At 34.5% G+C, this 21,206-nt stretch overlaps 2 protein-coding genes across 2 annotated transcripts; both read right to left on the reverse strand.

Moving 5' to 3' along the window:
* Positions 1–10,704: 10,704 nt before the first annotated feature.
* Positions 10,705–11,052, reverse strand: LOC146916575 (uncharacterized). Its single transcript, XM_085721675.1, has one exon. The coding sequence runs from the start codon at positions 11,050–11,052 to the stop codon at positions 10,705–10,707; it is 348 nt and encodes a 115-aa protein (XP_085577801.1).
* Positions 11,053–13,301: 2,249 nt separating this feature from the next.
* On the reverse strand, positions 13,302–18,018 carry LOC146916576 (cysteine-rich receptor-like protein kinase 10). Its single transcript, XM_085718609.1, has 7 exons — positions 16,198–18,018; positions 15,985–16,107; positions 15,755–15,876; positions 15,305–15,515; positions 14,951–15,188; positions 14,692–14,845; positions 13,302–14,441 (listed from the first exon to the last, which is right to left on the reverse strand). The coding sequence occupies exons 1-7, from the start codon at positions 17,726–17,728 to the stop codon at positions 14,109–14,111; spliced, it is 2,712 nt and encodes a 903-aa protein (XP_085574735.1). The 5' UTR covers positions 17,729–18,018; the 3' UTR covers positions 13,302–14,108.
* Positions 18,019–21,206: the final 3,188 nt, after the last annotated feature.

The raw sequence follows: 21,206 nt of genomic DNA on the forward strand, positions 1-21,206 counted from the left end.
TTCCTTCCATTATTAAGGAAAGTGATCCTGAACACTTAGCTAGATTAGTAGCTGAGTACATCTTGGAGGAAGCTGCTTGTGCTAAAGGGAAAAGCAAGAAGGCCAAGGCAGTTGCTGTGTCAGAAGCTGCTGTTTCTGATGCACCTAAAGGGAAGAGGACCAGAACTAGTTCTGAATCTGATGTTGCTCCTACTAAAGGAAAGAAGGCCAGAACCAGTACTGAGTCAGAAGCTGCCATTGCTAAAGTTGCTAAGTCTGAATCTAAACCTATTTCTATCAAGGATAAAGGAAAGATGCAGAAGATTGGTGCTGCTTCTATTCCATAGAAGAGAAGAAAAGGTAAGGCAGATTTGGTAATCACTCAAGAGCAGCTGGAGGAAACTCTTGAAGAAATGGAGAAAGAAGAGGCTGATCCCAAGCTGAAGAAGAAGAAGGCTCCCCTTCAACTTGTGAGTCCTATGGTTGAAATGACTCCAAGAATGAAAAGGATGGCAGATGAACGTGCTTCTGATCTTATATCAGACAGAAAGGATCAAAAAGCACAATACATTCAGCAAAGAGATGAGAAGCTCAAGGCTTTGGGGTTGGAAGACTGTGATAGGTTCTACAAGGAGAAATTGGCTGAAGTAAGAGCCATTGCTGGTAAGCCTACTGAAGACAATGAGGAAGACGATATGATGCTCATTTTTGAAGATGCTCCAGAAGAGGGAACTTCAGAAGCAGTTCCTCAATCTGCTGGTCCACAGAAGATCACTTCTGAAGCAGGCCCTGCAGATCAGGTAATCCAGATTCCAGTCACCTCTATCCCCATTTCACTCTCTTCACCATCAGCACCTGAACCAATAGAAGACACTTCTGTCTTAGACAGTCTTGCTCTTCACTACTCAGGTGAGTTACCCTTAGACAAATCTACTTCAGAAAAGGCCTCTGAAACAACTCCAGAAGCAGCTGCTTCTGAAAATGTTGTTTCAGAAAACCCCCATCAACAAACACCTGAACCACATAAACCCACAACACCCCCACAATCACCATTACCTACCATTGACCCCCAACTCAACAATCAAACAACAAATTCACCACAACAACCACCAACTGAAACTGAATTTCAACCTTTACCTGAACACTCTCCAGAACCAACTCCCATGGATGTTGACATCTCCCTAGTCAATGTTCAAGCCTCAACCTCCACCACACACATTGTTTCTAACCAGCCCTCATCTTCAAACACACAGACACACCTTACCATTCCAGTTCCTAACCCAGTTCAAGACTTGGAAATCAGTGATTCTGATCTTGAAACTCTTGATCAACCACCCACAAACATCCTGGAATCTGGATATATTAATTCTGAGCTTCTGACAATCCTGAGTCAGATGCATAATCTTGTGGATCAAAGAAGGACGATTGATCTCACAGGTGCATATGAAGACTCCTGGGCATCTCTTCAGAACCGGGCAACTGAGCTTATCGAAGAAATCAAGGCTAAATGCATCAGAGTCAAGCAAGCATCAGTCAGAAGGCTAATGGAGCATGTGAATCAGAGTCTTAGAGTAAGAAGTTCTACACTGCTCCTGGCAAACCAGCCTTTCTTCTTTGAAACGGATTACTTGACCAGAGAAGCCAGGTTGTGTAAGCTTCTGAAGAAACAGATGGCAGAGCAGCAGCAAGAAGCTAAGGAAAGGGAACAAGCTCTTCTCCAGAGGCAACAACAACTTGAAGAACTGTTGCAGAAGAAGATTGAAGAAATGGAGGAGATGAAGAAACAACAACAAACCAACCCTTAGTTGCACACCCTTGTGTTTTACTTTTTGTTTGTTGTTTGTTTTATTTTCTTAGTCCTTGCTTCTGAAACCATCTTGTCTTATTTCTCTTGCTTCTGAATGCTTACTGATTCTGACTGTTTAGCTGCTTCTGACAATTGAATATACATGTTCATATATTTTGCTCTGATTTATTTAGTTCATTTCCTATTATACTCTCTCATGTTTGAGTTTTTCTCATATCTTTTTGTCTTTTATGCTTAAATTTATTTCAATGTTTGACTTTTTTTTGATAATGACAAAAGGGGGAGTATATGTGACAAGTATTTAAAGGCTCTGAGCCCCATTAATGGCATTTGAAATTTTTGAAAAACTTCTATCATTTTTTTTACCTTATTGGTATAAGCTATGAACGAACGAAGGAGTATCAAAATTCAAGTAAAATTAATTGAACCATTCTTCTTATCTATAAGTTAATTCTTTCAATGATTCAATTTTGTTCTTAAGCTCTGATAATATTATTGTGCGAAAAATGAATTTAATTAACCTGGATAGAACTTAGGGGGAGCTTACAAACCTCACCTTAAAGACTATCAGACTCAGGGGGAGTTTGAGCTTACAAACCTCAGAACCCCAAAGTCAACTTGTTAATTAGATTAACAACAATTGATCAATTTTAAATACTTTTGTTTGTCATCATCAAAAAGGGGGAGATTGTTGGAACAAAATGTGTTTAACAATGAACCTTAAAGAGTTTTGATGATAACAAGGTATTAAAAATTGTAAATTGGACTAGCTAATATTTGTTCAAGTGTACAGGACCATAATTATAAAGTTACATCATCATTGGTTCTGAATGAGCAAATAAAGAGCAAAAGAAAATGAAGCTTAGATGATTCTGAAGGCAAAGCGCTCCTGAAGTCAAGCTGCTCCTGAAGAAATAGCGCTCCTGAAGTAAGCTGCTCCTGAAGAATAGTGCTTCTGAAGACAAGAGGTCCAGAAGCCACATCATCAGAAGCTGCGTCATCAGAAGCTGCAGAAGTCATATCATCAGAAGCTGCATCATCAGAAGCTGCCTCATCAGAAGCTATTTCACCAGAAGCTGAATCTCAACTGGATTTGCAAAAGATTCAAGAATTGAAGAATCATCAATGCAAAAGCTGTCTATTGGATTCGAAAACACAAACAAAGGATTAGTGGAGTTTTGCAACGGTCATTTCAAAGGTGTTTGAAGGCCTGTGCTTGCAATTTGGACGAAAGCGTTGACATTGTACTTTGTACGAATTGTACAACCACGTTCTCCACTACTCTGTTTTGTGTCCACGCTACAGGACAAGAAAACAGCTCCAGAATACGGTCTCGCCTGCATATATGTTCCTTTGGATAAGGAATGGATTTCAAATTGGTTCTTCATAGGACAACAACCAAATCAGGCAAAAGATCATTGGTGAAAGATCAAGCTTCATCTAATGACTCTTTGGTGTGCTGGCAATTTCACAACGTCTCTTTCACACCTCTATATAAAGGAGTGAAGACCTAGAGAATTGGTAATGCAAGAACGCTGAACGAAAGACTCACAAGATTATCACAAGTACCAAACCTCTGCTGAAATTGTTCTGCATTCACTTAGAATTTCTGTGTCTTAAAGTCATATCTTAGAAATTCTTAAGTCCATTGAGTCTGTATCTGATTTGTATTGTGAGCACCTCTGATTGTATATCAAGTGTTCAAACTTAAACAATTTTCTGTGTAATTTTGTTTAGTTAGGAAGTCTCTTGCAATTGTGCTTGAGCAGGAAGTCTCTTGATTGTGTTCTTGAGCAAAGGAAGTCTCTTGCTTGTGTGCTTGAGCATTGGAAGTCTCTTGCTTGTGTGCTTGAGCATTTGTAATCAGATATTACTCATAGTGAAATCTCCTTGGAAGTGCAAGGGGGACTGGACTACTTCCGGATTGTGGAAGGAACCAGTATAATTGCTTTGTGTCGTTCTTCTTCTCTCTCTCTGTTTTATTCCGCTGCATTTAGATTCTGATTATCACTTCAGAAGCTGTCTCACCTAGCTTCTGATCAGTGTGTTCAGTTTTTAGGAGAAACGAAGAATTTTTCAAAACACAATTCAACCCCCCCTTCTTGTGTTTTTCTCACCTTCACAGTAGTGCTTCCTTCCCCTATATAAGGGTGACTCCACGTCTCCTTCAAGGTACGATTCATTTGCCATACACTTTTACACATTCAACCTCATTTCCTACACTAACTTGATTGTTGGTGTGCTAACTTTCCTGCAGGCACCATACATTCTACCGTAAAGGCTTCATTGCCACCGCACCAGAGCACCACACCATTACCGTTGCCTCCTTCCGTCTTCACTGGATAGATCAATCAATCAATATATATATATATATATATATATATATATATATATATATATATATATATATATATATATATATATAAATATTATATACAAAATCTGCTTAAAATTATAAGTGGAATAACTTTATTAACTAATGTTTAACATATGTCTATGTGACTAACTGAAAAGTTAATAACAATCTTTTTGCTAATATATTATGATAATTTTCTAGGACATGGAACTGACAATAAGTTAATAACAATTTTAGCATTTAATAAGAAAAACTCTTTTATAATAAATTTATGATCTCATATTCTGAGACACATCAAATAACAGTCACCTAGTTCACAATTATATGGGTAAACGGTATGCGTACAGAAATTGTTATTATATGATACTAATATACAAATATCATTATTGTAATTATAAAGATAAATTAAAATAAACTTGTATAATGTCAAACTTAAAATAAGCATAAATTCTATATGAACACTATCAAATTAGATTTATGTTAGTTACACCATACTCCTAATTGACTCAATATGTCATTTTCTTTATTTTTTCCAGTCATCTTTAGTAAATTAGTGATGTTATTGTTACCTTAAGAATAGTTTAGACAACACAAAGAAAAACTAATTGAATAATAAATTGTCCAACCAACCACTTATGTTGTTTGCCAAATATTTTTGACTACTCTTCCATTGCATCTTTGCGTTGTGATCTATCAGGTGAAAGTCACATATGTAGAATGGTGGTTCACGGTGTTCCAGTGTGGCCGAGGTCGAATTTTCACGGTGGAGGAGAAAAGTGCAAGCAAGCACGTCAACAATCCAATGCACAAGTTAGTATTTTATAGCAGTGGTTATGTGCGAAATGTGGTAAAAAGTGCAGTGTACCTTGAGGGTGATGCTGAATTATATTTAAATAGACAATGTGAGCCTTGATCAATGGGGGCAATTAGAGATAGCATGAACATCGAAGATGAGGTCAGGGTGTGCTCCAATGCGTTAATTGGGCCTTGGCTTGTTGGGTTATATGTCATTAGGTTGAATCCTGCTCTTTACCCAAACAGTTTCGCTCATTCCCAAAGTAAAATACCTTAATGCCTCTACGCAAGTTAACTCACGTAGCGTGAGTTAACTTACGCCAGTTATAATGTGAACGTGACTTAAGTCACGCTAGTTATTCTAATTTTTATTCTAATTTCCTTTATTTGAATTTATTAATTCAATACACTTTATTAATATAAAGAAAGAAAAATAATAAAGAACAAAAATAAATGCAACAATGAACAAAAATAAAGAAACAAAGATAATAAATATAAAATATCATTTTATTAATATAATTCTTATTACATTTACAATGGGGTAAAACTAAAACTGCAAAAAATAAAAACCACCAGAAAACCTATCTTCCTGTGGTAAAACTAAAAATAAACCACAAGAAAACCATCCTTCCTGGGGTAAAACTAAATCTGCACATTTAGTTTTACCCAATGTGGTTTTTTGCCCAAGAAAGCTGCTCACTACTTATATTTTCCCCAGCATACCCGCTACTTATCATTCTTTCTCTTTTTACACCAAAATAAAGAAGGAAAAAAAGAAGGAAAGGAAGAAGATTCATAGGGGGAGAGAGTGAGAATGAGAGATGGTGTGAGGAAATGGGGAAGTTTAGGGGTGTATTTATAGGGGGAGATTGTAACATAGGTTATTTCTACCATAAATAGGGTCAAAAAAACATGTAAAAACTTAACAAAAACGTGTAAAATCAATTAAAATGCATTGAACAAAGTCAAAAAAAACGTGTTCTTGAGCCCAGGCTTTACACTAGCGTGAGTTAACTCACGCCCAGGTTTTACACTAGCGTGAGTTAACTCACGCCCAGGTTTACACTAGCGTGAGTTAACTCACGCTAGTTAGGCCGGTGGTCACAACTCAAGAACACGTTTTTTGGACTTTAGTCGGTTATTCAACCATGATTTTATTGTGTTTTACACGTTTTTTGTACTGTTTTTTACTGAAATAAGTGCATATAAAACCTATGCACTAAATAATTTTCAATTAGGCCTTCATTTTGTTTTTTTTTACATTTAAGGCCTATATTCTAAATTAATTTATTATTCTAAATTATTTTGTTTACATTAATCTAAATTATTTTCTTAACTTTATACTAAATTATTTTATTAACATTATTACGAAATATTTTCTTAACATTATTGTAAATTAGTTTGTGCACATTAATCTAAATTAATTTATTAACTTTATTCTAAATTATTTTGTTTACATTTATCTAAATTATTTTCTTAACTTTATACTAAATTATTTTTTTAACATTATTCTGAAATATATTCTTAACATTATTGTAAATTAGTTTGTTTACATTGATCTAAATTAATTTATTAACATTATTGTAAATTAGTTTGTTTACATTGATCTAAATTAATTTATTAACTATATTGTAAATTATTTTCTCATACATTAATCTAAATTATTTTCTTAACTTTATTCTAAATTATTTTATTAACATTATTCCGAAATTATTTTGTTAACATTATTCTAAATTATTGATTCGATATTATTCTTTAAATAAATGCAAATATAAATAAAAGTAAATGGACTAAATTAATAAAAGCAAATGGACAAAATATAAATAAAAGTAAATATAACAATATCTCATTTCATTGATAATTCATACATTACAATTATTCATTACAATTATTCATACAATAATTTTGAACTTATTCACTAAATCTACTTATTTTATCCTTCTTGGGGTAAAAAGTGAACAATCTTCGTGGGGTAAAATAGTGAGCAGCCTTCTTGGGGAAAATACATCATCAACCCTTGGGCTAAATTTAAATCTGTTTTTTTTTTACCACAAGAAGTTCTTTTTACCCACGGTAAAAAGTTTCTGCGGTTAAAAAAACAGGTTTAAAATTATCCCAAGGGTCGATCACTTCCCCAAGTCGGCTACTCACTATTTTACCCCGACGAATTTTGATCACTTTTTACCCCAAAGAGAATATTGAAAAGAAAAAAAACAAAGAAAGAAGAGAATTAGAGGGAGAGAGTGATAATGTGAGGAATATGGGAAGTAAGTGAGGGTATTTATAGGTAAAAATGTGAACCTAGGTTGTATCTAACATAAATGTGGTCAAGAAAAACGTGTGAAAGTGGTAAAAAACGTGTACATTGAATGTTGAAAAGCTGACCAAAGTTGGAAAAACGTTTGTTCTTTACCGGCCAACTAGCGTGAGTTAACTTGCGCTAGTGCTAAGTGGTACGTGACTTAAGTCACGTTCATATTACACTAACGTATGTTGAGTCACGTAGCGTGACTTAACATGCGTACAAAATACACTAGCGCAAGTAAAGTTGCGTAGGGGCATTTTCGACTTTTACTTTGGGAATGAGCACAACCGTTTGGGTAAAGAGCAGGAATCCATTAGGTTTTTTCCGGTCCAGAACAATATTTATCTCAAGAACACTTTCATTGTCCTTTTTGTAGCCACAAAAACCAACTGGAAAAGGTAAACTCCATTGCATGCCAATTATTGTACCGAAATAATTGACGTAGGGAAATAAACTGATATACTAAAGAACAAAGTTTTTGAATTCTATAAATTATAGAAAATAAAACTAAAAAAATAATAAACCTTAACTAATATTCTCATACTCAAACATAATACCCATCTATCAAACTGAAGACATTTAGTATACATAAATTTTAAGGATTAGATTGGTAATAAGAATCATAACTATAATGAAAAGTAAAAGTAATAAAAATACATCAATCAGAAAATTCAACACATAAAATTTATTTATCTAATATTCTTATACTCAAACATAATACCCATCTATTAAACTGAACACATTTAGGATACATAAATTTTAAGGATTACATTTGTAATAAAAATCAAAACAATAATGAAAATTAAAAGTAACAAAAATACATCAATCAGAAAATTCAACACATAAAATTAATTGAAATAAGAGAAAGTGAAAAGTGTACTTGGCTTTTGACCTTCAAGTAGACGTGTTTGAAGACGTCGGGTTTCTTGTCTTCATCAACATTGAGATTGACAGTTGGAGTTGAAGCAAAACCAGACATCGTTCTTCGTATTTTTTGTTTTCCTCTCTGAAAAATTAGGGTTCTAATTCAATTATGATTTCATGTTGTGTCAATTTGGTACTTTTAGTTTGCTTCATTAATGGGTTTATTATGTATATCGGGCTTGAGCAGTCATTTTATCATGCATAAATGTTGGACTCAACCAAAAATAAGTTAGTGAGAATCCTATTTGCACCCTATATCACTTTTTTTTTCATTTTATTTATTAATACACCACCTGCTAAAACATTATTTTTATTTCCCTTAAAAAATATTATTTTTATTTTATGAAAGAATTTTAAGGACGTATGTCATTAGTGTAAAACTATTTATAAACTAATGTTTGATTTGAGTTGTTTTTGCCATATTACCCCACGAATGTATATGATCCTGCCAGACGTGATATCCTTAGGTGATGGCATTAAATGAAATTTGAGTAGGGTATTTCTATCAACATAATCCTTCTTCTATAATGAATGGGGTGGTGCACATGCACATACTCCAATAGTGAAGTCAGTAAGTGTTGTGGGTGATGAAGTATTTAGGGTAAGAGTATGCATACCTAAGCCAGTGCCCTTGACTTAGTATATATAGTTTAGGTTTACGGTTTTGGTCTTGAACCTTTGCTTGGACAACTATCTTGAAAGAACAATTGTAGTCTTCAAGGAACGACTGTGAGCATATTATGAGCAGATGACATTGGATATGTGGTGTGGATGGTTCAAATTTTCTTCAAGGGTCATACTTCCAATGTGATCCTGGGAGGGCTCCATGTCATGGCCAATATGGAAACGTTAGGAGTGACATCCAAAACATAGAAAATCGATCTTCTTCCATAAAAAAATGCCCACTCCTATACAAACTGACAAAAATACCCCTCACGTGAGTTAAGTCGCGCAGGTGTTAAACCCAGCGTGACTTGAGTCACGTTGAAATACAACGCGAGTTAACTCACGCTGATTACAGGCAACGTGGGTAAACTCATGCTGAGTACTGGTATAGCAGCAGACAACATTGAATATCATTAACCAAATCATTAATGACCCGTAATCTTTACACACTCATAATTGATCCGAATTACACCATTTTAACAACATAATGACATAATCACACATAATCAATCCAAATTTCATAAATTCGTCGTTAATCACACAATCACATAATCACACATAAACGATTCAAATCACACTAATTCATCGTTAATGACGCATAATCACTTAATCACACTCAATGACACATAAACAATCCAAAATAAACAAATTCGTCGTTAAATACACAAAATCACACATAAACGATCAAAATTACACAAATTCTTCATTAAATTACACAAAGCACAAATTCATTAAAATGCAACATTGTGGACACAAATTCGAACACATTAGACTATTACACATTTATAAATATTACACTTCAATTGATCGGACACAAAGATGTAAAATGTTATTTTCAACCTTAAACCCTAAATCCTAAACGTCTCTATCATCACGGATAACTTGTGGAAAATACACGGTCTTCCAACAGTCCTATTCCTTATCCTCCCCTATGTTCACGCATGACACCTGTACAAATACATGAGATTGTTAAGTTGTGCCTTCAACTTGTCCAACTTGTCAGCGGGGGTTAAAAAGACCTTAATCTTTTTCTTCGTGGTGCAATATCGAACATGAGCTTGAACTTTAACTTGTGCATCTTCAAACATGTTTCACTTCACAAAATTTAATGGAATACCAAGTATGTGAATAAAACAAAATAAAAGATAAAATAAATAGTTGAATAATTAAAGACCAAAAAATGAGAGCAATAATTTACATGACATAACCGGCCACCAAAAAAATATTTCACATCATATATTTATATACATATACTGTTAGTTACATATTGGCTTCAAATATCGGCGTTACATAACCGGCCACCAAAAAATATATCGGTGTAAAATCGACAAAAAATAGGACGAACACCGTCAAAAAAGTGTCCTAGCCTATCTATATAGCTAGTGATAGTGCATCATTTTCATCTTCTTCAATGACTTCAAATTCTCCTATTGGTTTTTCCGGAGTGGGAGTTTCGCAATAAATTGGACTGTGTTCAATTGTTGGTTTTTTCGGCGGCTTTGGCTCCTTAGACATGAGGTCTTAGAACAAGGCTTGTCTATCCATAAATGCAAACTCTCATTTCTCCACCTCACCAATCTTGCGATTCCTCCACTCCCCACAAGGCAGTGGTAATGGACAACCATCTTTCAAATAAATATGATTGAATATTAACAGTAAAATAGCATTTTCAACAATGGTAATATCAAAAGTTCATCTTCTAGTTAGCATTAGTGGGCTAACTTGCTTGCCAAACATCCATTCCACAACTTCACGCAATATCATGAATGAAAAGGTACACACAGTCGACATACTAATCACTATATTGGCAAAACTTGAAAAGTCTCTAAACATCAATCAAAGTTACATTACAATAGAAGATGCATTCCCTACCTAATCACTATCTTCTGGCGGAATCAAACTGTTGATAATATCTTCAATTGATCTCAGCAACGTTACACGCATATCAATCCACTGGAATATGTTGTGCTCCCAAAACATGCTCCTCACGTTATCTTCCTTTGTTAATTCCATCCAACTGAATGATATTCTCCCATCGTCAAGCGTTGGACGTTTATACCGAACGTATTCCACCATCCTTGTGTCTCCGGGGTTGACTCCTTGGTTGAATTCATTCTGTTGATCCTTGATATATCTTAACGTGACACCAAGGTGACGAACCTTCAACCTCTGAGGTTCTCCACCATTGAATTGTGCAAGAACGTCGAACATATCGGCCATTGTTTCAAATCTACACAATAAGAAATTAAAAACAATTTAAAAACAGTCAATGAAAAACTCATTCGATTATTTCATCAGACACTTATCAATGAAAAACTCATTCAATTATTTCATCAAACACTTGGAGTGCAAATTATACATAAACCCTAAAACTCATAACTACAACATAAACATGCAAACATCTAAACAATTAAGCAATATAAGTGATTTACATGTAACATTGTATCATTTCTTGCCCAAAAAATCAAAATTTAAACAAGACCCTAAAACCAAAAAAATCTAATCTAAGTGAAAAAAATCGAACATAAACATGCAAACATCTAAATATCATAACAATTAAGCAATATAAGTCATTTACATGTAACATTGTATAATTTCTTGCCAAAAAAATCAAAATTTAAACAAAACATTAAAACAAAAAAATTCTAATTAAGTGAAAAAATCTATCATACCAACATAATTTAAGTGAAAACTTACTTGTTCTTGTTATTGGAGTGTTGTTTGATTTGAAGTTGAAGGAATTTCAGATTTGGGTAATTTGAGAGAGATTTAAGAGAGATTTGAGATTGGAAATGAGGAAATGAGGTTCTGTCTAACCTTAAAAGAGCACGCAGTGTGACTTAACTCACGCACCGTGACTTAAGTCACGCAGAAAACACAACTAGAGTGAGTTAAATCACGCAGGGGCAATATGGTCTTTTCAGTTTGTGAGCGAGCAATTTCTGTTGGGTAAAGAGCAAAATTCTTAAGAGAATCAAGCGATAGCCTGTTCTTCAAACAAAGTTAAGTGTCCTGATTTCACACTGGGACAAACGAGTAAATGTTAATCTAACACAAAGAAATTAAGAAAATGATGTCTAATTATGATTGCGTACAACACCAAGGTTACAATCTTCATTGTCCAATGATTTCCTGTGTTGTTCTTTGGTTATTGTGATATCATTTCATTGGTAGAGATTTTTGGTCACATAACTCACAAACTAAATAAAAGTATGCTGGAACATGAAAGATGTACACATGAAAAAAATAAAAAATTAAGGTACACATCTCCTATAAATAGGAGGAGTATACTACTTGCTCTTCCTTATAGGTTATGACCCGTGACCTTCAGTTTTCCTATTGATGCATAAATTGTCGGAAAAATTGGACATAAAATTGATAAATAATTAGCAATAATCATGAATTATAATTGCAACAAAATAAATATGGTTCTCAATATAATAAGAGAAGAAGGAAAACTTATTAAACTTAACTATGATGTATAAATGCACTGAGCTTGAGAGTGTTTCGCCACCATAAGTCAGTTGCCTGGTGTACTTGGCATCAAAGTAAATACTCTTCATAAAAACAACAATCACCGCACATAACAAGATCTCCAATAATGCTCAAGGGAACAAAGAACAACAATTCTCAATTATTTGTGAGTGACACTCAATAAAAGAATGTTATTGACTATGAGATTCATTGTTCGTATATATAGCTAGCTACCAATGTTAACATTGCAATTTAGTCTTATATAGCCAAACGGTAATATACAATTTGTAATTTGACCGGGAAACTAAATAGATTGGGTTTCACTGCATAGTTGAAAAAGTATTTTGTTTTTTTTAATCTTTTTTATTAGATAAATACATTTTTTTTTAATTAAACCTCAACCCTTGAATAATGTTTTACAACGTGTCTTTCATCCATAACCTAAACGGACCCTAAATGGAGCATGAGGTAAATGGAACATACCTGAACTCCGGTCACACAGTCAAACAAAATACAACCAACGCAGTTCAAAACACATCATCCATGTTCTGAAGAATTGAAAACTTCTGCATAGTTGAAGCATTTTATCCATCAGCCATGATATCTCATCTTTAGGAAGAAAGACACGTTTTTAGTTGTGGAATTGAAGTGGAACAAATTAGGGAAAGTAAATCTACACCATTGATCTGATCAGATGGTTATGCTTTGTTTGACTGTGCCACTCTGTCATTTTTTTGACTGTAGTGAATCACAGTCCCAATTAAACAAAAATGTCTCTCGACGAGATTTTTTTCTCCTAGTTGAGTACAAGCTTCATACAAGCTTCATTGAAAGTTTCCAATTAATCTTTTGCATCTCTTCTGTTCATCTTTCTAAACAAATTTTCATACAAGCTTCATTGAAAGTTTCCAATTAATCTTTTGCATCTCTTCTGTTCATCTTTCTAAACAAATTCAATCATTAAAGGGTAAATGAGGTTATTGGGAACAATGCCCTTGTAAAACATTTACTTATACATCATCAAAGGTAAATTACATCAACTTTGACACAAATTACACCATTATGTCTCTCCACAACAGACGGGCTGCCTCGGTCGAAGGGGGCTCTTGACACAAATTACACCATTATGTCATGTCATGTCATGTCTCTCCACAACAGACGAGCTGCTTCGGTCGAAGGGGGCTCTGATACCACTGTTTGGTAAATTACATCAACTTTGACACAAATTACCACTGTTTGGTAAATTACATCAACTTTGACACAAATTACACCATTATGTCTCTCCACAACAGACGGGCTGCCTCGGTCGAAGGGGGCTCTTGACACAAATTACACCATTATGTCATGTCATGTCTCTCCACAACAGACGGGCTGCCTCGGTCGAAGGGGGCTCTGATACCACATGTCATGTCATGTCTCTCCACAACAGACGGGCTGCCTCGGTCGAAGGGGGCTCTGATACCACTGTTTGGTCACTGAGGGGGACTGCTTATATCGAGGCCAGAACAACCGCACAAGGGAGAGAGACGCCACATTTACCCAAAACCTTAAGGACATGAGTTTACGGGTCCTCTCACTTATAAAGGGTTCAACCTTCACTTTTCTATCCGATGTGGGACATAATTACTCGCACTTGCGCACAACACATTCATCAACAACAAAAATCCATCAAAACCCGTACATGATACAAATTAGAAATTACAAATAGTAATTTCCTAAATCCTTTTAAAAGTGATACTAATTGATACTAGAAAGCATAGTTTGTTGACAACAATTATACAACTAATATAAAAATTAATAAACTATCGAGGAATAAAAGTACTTGCGGACATTTGATTGTTTGAGAATAGTGCAGAACTACCGGCAGATTGAGTAGAACTTGATTCTTGTGCAAGAACGTTTGAATAAGTTCTACCATGCAAGAAAAATGCAGGTTCTTGTGGAGTTGGTAGTTCAACTGCATAACTGCTAAGGTAAGAAGAAACTGTCGTAATTGAAGGTCTAGCATCCGGGTCATGTTGAACACATAATAGACCAATCTGAATGCACTTAATGACTTCATTTGTAGAATAATCTTCTTCAATATTTGGGTCCAAAATACTTAAAGGTGTTTGATCCATCCACTGTCTCCATGCCTGAATTAATGTGTGAAATTAAATTTCTCAATTATTATCCCGGTCGTATGTGACATATTTAAGTGCAAAGAATATTATTTTTTCTTAACTCTTCGATTACTATGGAAAAAAAAGACTCAGGTAATCTGAAATTCGATCAAAAAATATATAAAATCTGTCTAAAGATTGTTCCAAGTTCCGACTAGAACGTATATATATTTATCATAATAGGAAAAATGAAAGGGCACTATTGTTAGATCACTACACTCACATAATTCAAGAGGTCATAAGCAACATGGTGTGGAGTAAATGAACTTTTATTCTTCTTTCCAGCAATAATCTCTAAAAGCATAACTCCAAAACTATAAATGTCGGATTTTTCAGAAAATTGTCCAAGCATTGCATATTCCGGAGACATATAACCACTACAAAATAAATTAAATGTATTTTAATTAAGAATAAGTGGGAAAAGATTTGTATAAAAAAAAAAGTAGAAAAAGATAACAGAGGGGTCAACATTCAAAACTTACAATGTTCCAACAATTCTATTTGTACTTCCCTCGTCTTGACTTATTTCAACAATTCGAGCCAAACCAAAATCAGAAATTTTAGGAATCATATTTTCGTCTAATAGAATATTGCTAGGTTTGAGATCCCGATGTATAACTTTGAGTCTAGAATGATCATGCAAATAAAGAATCCCTCGAACAATTCCTCCTATGATGTTGAAGCGTTCACCCCAAGTTAACAACTTTTGTTGTTGAGAATCTACAAAATAGTTCAGGAAATAAAATTAAGTCCATATATAGAAAAAGGTTATATATATGTAATGCGTCAATCTAAATATTGACAAATGAAAGAGTTTAAATTGAAAAGTGTCCAACCAAATAGAAAGTAATCAAGACTCTTGTTGGGCACAAATTCATAAATAAGTATTTTCTCTTGTTCTTCAAGGCAAAAACCAACAAATGCCACAAGGTTTCTATGTTGAAGCTTGGCTATCAACAAAACTTCATTCTTGAACTCTTCTACACCTTGATTAGAACTTTTTGAAAGCCTTTTTATAGCCACTTCTCGTCCATCAAGAAGGATACCCTAAAAACATAATATAATTATTTATGTGAAAAATAAGGATATTTGTTTATGAATTTTCCTCTTCAATCGAGACAGAGTGAAATTGAGAACTGACTAGAGAAAATACATTTTCAAAAATACCAAAACAATGGTTTGAAATTTTTCAAAAATGTTTCTTATTTTTGAAATACATTTTCAGAAAGTACACTTTTCAATCATCCATAATGTCTAAGCACCAAGTTTCTTTTGCATTTTCTCACCTTGTAAACCTCTCCAAAACCTCCTTTGCCAATGTAATTTTCCTTCGAAAAGTTGTTGGTTGCTGCTTCAATTACCACCCAATCGAATTGTAGTGGCTCTAAAGTTGCACTTTCTTCACCAACTAGATAAGATTTATTTGATTTTGGTTTTTACACTAAGTTATTACACTTTTTAAATCTTATAAAAAATTGCAAGATCAAAACATCCTTTCATCATATACAGTACTTACAATTTTCTCGAAGAATAGTCCTACGACTCTTTCTTCCCCTTTTCTTAAGCAAATAGTAGCCAATAGAGAAGAGCATCACCAAAACAATGGTAGGGACAACAATGAAGATAATTTTCCGTTTCTCTACGCAAAAAAATTAACACTTATAAATCTCACAATTCAAATGTAGTAATAAACAAATTGAACTGAATCCTACTCGAGCAAAAACTTCACCTGCACTTCCTGGTAATGGAGGACTCCCATGCAGCTGAGCTTCGTTGCCGTCCATGTAAAATTGGAACAATTCAAACCTCAGATTGCAGCTAGGATATAAAATTCTTCCCCCAACGCTACCCAAATTTGACCATTGAATTGATGTAACGATCACATCATTTAGACAAGTAGCGCAGTCCTGACTAGACAAATCTCGCGTACATTGTCCAAGAATATACAAGGTTTGTACATCATTCAGTTTTAATGAATTAGTCTTATATCTATCATCACTGTCCCCTGTATCATCCGCAAGTTGAGATAACTGATTCGATAATGTACTAGTGAACAAGTTTTGGTCTGTGATGGGATATTTGGTGATATTTATATGCCTATATATAGGACTTGTTTGGATTACAGAGAAGAAATTCTGATCAGAATAGCGAAGCAAGCAGTGGCTGTACCAAATTATACCGCTGGGGCACGAAAGACACTTTGAGTATATTTTATGTGTTGCATTTTTCACACATTGATCACAGAGGCGAGTAGGAAGGTCATCTCGACACAAGAAGAGGCCGTACACCATTTCTTTCAAATTCACACGATGAAATTTTTTGCCATCTGTGGCGTTGGAAGACAAATAAGAGAGAAGTAATTTGAAGTTTTTGTTAGTGATTGTACTGTGGTTTCTTGAGCAATTATAGGAAAGATAAATTGGATCTTGTGAAAATCTAGAATCTTGGTTTGAATCATTTGTTTTTGTTTGAGGAACAAGTTCATTTGGTGAAGGAGGATTAATAGACCTATAAAAAGGATATAGTTCATACCTAATATTACAGCTAGGAAAAAGAACTCTCCCACCCTGCTTTCCATCACAACACAGTGGAAGAGATTCAATAGCACTATTGAGACAGGTTCGGCAATCACTAGGCGATAAATCCGGCGTGCACTGAGCTAGACAGTAAAGGGTCTGAAATCCAGAAACAGATGCATTACTTGTAGCAAACTTCTTGTTTATCTCTCCAATAAGTGGACGTGTTGCTTTATCTGCAGTTTGATTCATGGTTGAAAACAACAAAGGCATGAAGCTTTTTGGGTTTGTGACATTGCCAGTGTTCAACAAAAAAACACCCGGACGTGTAGAAACAGTGGAAAAGAAAGAGGTATTGGAGTATCGAACCATGCACTCATCGTACCAAATGACAGCTTGTTTGGACAAAGAGCATTCCGAGTCTGAGGACAGTTTTTGAGTTGCATTAACTATGCATTCATGACAGAGTTGAGAGGAGACGTCACCCATGCACATGAACAATCCATAGACAGAATCAGAGGGGTTTATACTAGTGACTGTGGTGTTGTAGAATTCGGTGTTGCCTGTGGATTTTGATGACAAGGAAGAGAGGACGGTCCTGGTGTTGATTTGGTAGGTGCTATTGGTTGTGGTATGATTGGAGGAACAAATGTCATATAAATAAGTAGAGTCTTGTGCCTTGATAGTTGCAAAACAGAGGAATCGAATAAGGATTGAGAAAAAGAGAATTTTAGAGTAAGCCATGGATTTTGTTTATCGAGTCTAATTGCAAAACACAGGAGTGAATGTGTTTCTATGATTTGCAATGACAGAGGCAAAGTATTCACATTAAATGAGGGATTGATGAAAGTTCAATACTCCCTTGCATTTTGGGGACAAACATTTTCTTTTAAATGGTCTTATAATTAATGACATATGAGAAAAAAGTGTCCAGTGTTTGGACCAAAAAAAAGTGTACTGTGTTTCTTATACTTGTGAGAAAAAAAAAATCATAACATCTCCTGCATATAAGATACAAAATGTTAAAGAGTGTTGTTGGAGCACTTGTGTTAAAAAGTCTAAAATGAAAATTGTGCCTTAAAAATTGTGTATTAATAACATTGATGTAACCTTATTCTCATAAAACTTATAAATTATACTCATTTTTAAATTTTTAACAAGTGTCTTAACTGAAACTATTAAGTGTCATAAAGACACTTGCTAGCAAGACCCAATAGGATAACCCAATTGAAAAAATATAATTATTATGAATTTAAATATTGGAGGCGCCAAATATTTTGCGAGAAATTCCTTTTGCTAATAGGTCATATATTATGGGACAAAGGAAATACATTAAAGACTATTGCTAACTTGTGTCCTCAAGTGTACATGTTAATGAACTCATCGTAAAAATATAAATATCAAAAGTCGTGCATTCAATTTCGTAAAAGTTAAAATATTATAATTTTCAATACAAAGCTACTCTTTTTAGATTCCTTAATATCCGCTTTTAGAATACAAGTTAGCATGATCCTGCATTAAATTATACTCCCTTAAATCCACTTATAAGTAATTTAAATAAATTCAACTTAACGATCATACCACAAATTTTCCCAAAAATATATCATTAGATGGATTAATTAATAATATAATTCTAGTTAAGCTATAATCGACATAGTCCCCGAGCTCAACTTGTTGAGTTAAAATTAGAGCTAGTGATGTTGAAATTGGAGCTCATGTGACCTGAACGATCAAGCTGAGCTAAGAAGGTGGAGCTCACGTGACCTAAACAATCAAGCTGAGCTCAGTAGGTGGAGCTCATGTGACATGAACAATCAAAATGAGTTATGCATATTGAATAGTCAATATAAAGGAGATTCAACATGGTATGATCCTCCATACCAGTCCAGTATCGGATACAATACTTCTCAAATACTTTTGAATATAATGGAAATAGTTTGTTAATCACCAGGCTTGTAGTTTGAAAAGTAAAGGAAAGTCGTTTGATAAGTAAATGCTACATTGAATTATTCTACTACTTTACATAATTTAGATGGATCAATCAATAACACTGCTATGTAAGACATGCTGTTTCCACGAAACCGCACAATGCTCATGAACCGTTTGCTAATTATGTTTTATGTTGGTGGGTCTCTTTGTATGTGTTGTCCGGAAAGAGGAGGACTCAATGGTTCGCCAGAACCAAAAGTCAAAATTTTGGTAGATCCAGAAGTCAAAATTTTGGTAGATAGGGATCCCATAAAAACTTCTTGGTCCTGGCTTGTTTGTGGGTTTCTATTTTTCATGTTATTTATTTATTGTTTTTAGAAATTAAAATAAAAGAAAAATCAAATAAATAAATGAATAAAAAGGTAAACTATATCTTATAAAATTTTGGTCTATTGTGATCTCGTTGGGACTCTTTGATGTTAATTCTTCGGTTCTCAAAGGAAGGGGCATGTTAATAATCTGGGGTTTGATTGGGTTCTCTAGAATAATTTATCTATTTGTGAAGCTAATTATCCACTTGAATTCAATTGTTTGGTTATTTCTCTTTGAAACCCATGTTCAAGGGATTGATTTGATCTCTTCAGTTATATTCAATTTGATTCTTTACGTTTTGTTGTTGACCAAGCTATATATAGTGAATGATTTATAGTGAATTCTCACGAAGTGTGTGTCGGGTTGAATGGAAAAATAGTTTCTTTGATTTTAATACGAAAAAATCAAAGAACACGCTCTATTTTTTGAAGTTTTTGGATTATAAAATCCGAATTAGAGAAGAACTCATTTTTCACCCAACAACAAAGGAAAAACTCAATTTGAATTTTAAATTTCAAAAATCACAAAAGCATTTTTGAAAAGAACATAGGACACGCGAGAATAACATACGGTGGAAAAAGTAGTAGAAAAAAAACTGTTGTATTTAGTCTTAGGAGTAACCTATAATCACGTCAAGTGGCCCAATCAAATAGACTATTTGTTTTGGTCTTTAGTCCTTTGTTTTTCACACCACAAACTTATTCCAGCCGACGTTTTTGGCTAATTATTGCTTATTTTCGCTTGACCTGTGTTTAACCATTGACTTGCTTTGGTCTATCTTTCTTTCCGTGCAAACTAGGATTAGACAACAAAATGAGACAACTTGAATAAAATTCGAGACTCGACATAATTATTGATTCGTTGAATTTAGTTCATGAATGTCAAAATCATTTTACCATATATATTATATATAAACCATTATTTACACTTGAATAGAAGGCAAGCGGGCAACAAGTTGCGCTGCTAGACCTTTTTGGATGGTAAAACCAATCGTCGTGAACACAACATTCATGGACCTAGGAGACATGACATTGCTATGCATGACCTTTTGAACTCTATATAGAAGGTCAACAGCCTCTAGTGCTAGGAAACCGAAAGTGTCAAAAACAGATGGTATAAAAGCATGTTGATTGTTAGAACACGCTTTGTCATGCTTGGCCACTTTGCTTGACGCAGCTTTTAGGGTTGTCTGTCTTACGGTAAAAGGTCCGACTCCTAATCCCACAAGTGGGTCAGTCAGGCCTGAGTGTTGATCTTCTATCTAGTGGGTCAGTCAGGAAGTTCACAGGCGCCTCCTTCTTCATTGATATTCCCTCCCGTCTGAAAATATCAAAAAGTACATCCCTAACAAAGTCATGTATGTACTTAAAGCCAGGAAGCTCCTTACAGTGAACGACATGCTCCCCAAAAGTATACAGGCACGCCTTATGACAAACAGAGCATACCTCATCAATAGGAAACAATGGAATCGTAAGGTGATATCTAATGATAGTACGATACTCCACTGGTGACATATGCTGACCTAACCCATCAATCAGGATAGCTAGACGAAAATCCTGAGCATGTGCTGCTTGCATAGATTCAAAAATTGCCTTTTGTCTCGTGGTCATGTCAAACTTAACTTCCATATCCTGAACACTTTTACTAAAAAGAGCACTCGCCAAAACATGTTGTGCTTTAGGAGGGACCGTGTCTTTGCTAGTAAAACTGCTAACATCAAAATCTGGAATCGCACCACAAAGACCATCCAAAACCTTATCAAAATCGGAATCCATGCCACATAACCTACTGTCTCGCAAAATATGAATTAAATTAATTGAACTTGAGCTGAAAATCGTTAATTAAATGAGATGTCATGAGTTAAGGATAGTACGACTCATTTAATTCATAATAAGCTTACTCGACTACATATATGTATACT

This window comes from Medicago sativa, chromosome 6 (genome assembly GCF_051527215.1).
Source record: "Medicago sativa cultivar Bolivia chromosome 6, Bolivia_mono, whole genome shotgun sequence".
NCBI lineage: Eukaryota > Viridiplantae > Streptophyta > Magnoliopsida > Fabales > Fabaceae > Medicago > Medicago sativa.

Coding starts and splice junctions, on each gene's coding strand:
- LOC146916576 (XM_085718609.1), bottom strand. CDS start 17,728: ATGGCTTACTCTAAAATTCTCTTTTTCTCAATCCTTATTCGATTCCTC. Junction 16,108..16,197: donor TCCATTACCAGGAAGTGCAG/GTGAAGTTTTTG, acceptor TTTTTTGCGTAG/AGAAACGGAAAATTATCTTC. Junction 14,442..14,691: donor CTTATGACCTCTTGAATTAT/GTGAGTGTAGTG, acceptor ACATTAATTCAG/GCATGGAGACAGTGGATGGA.
- LOC146916575 (XM_085721675.1), bottom strand. CDS start 11,052: ATGGCCGATATGTTCGACGTTCTTGCACAATTCAATGGTGGAGAACCT.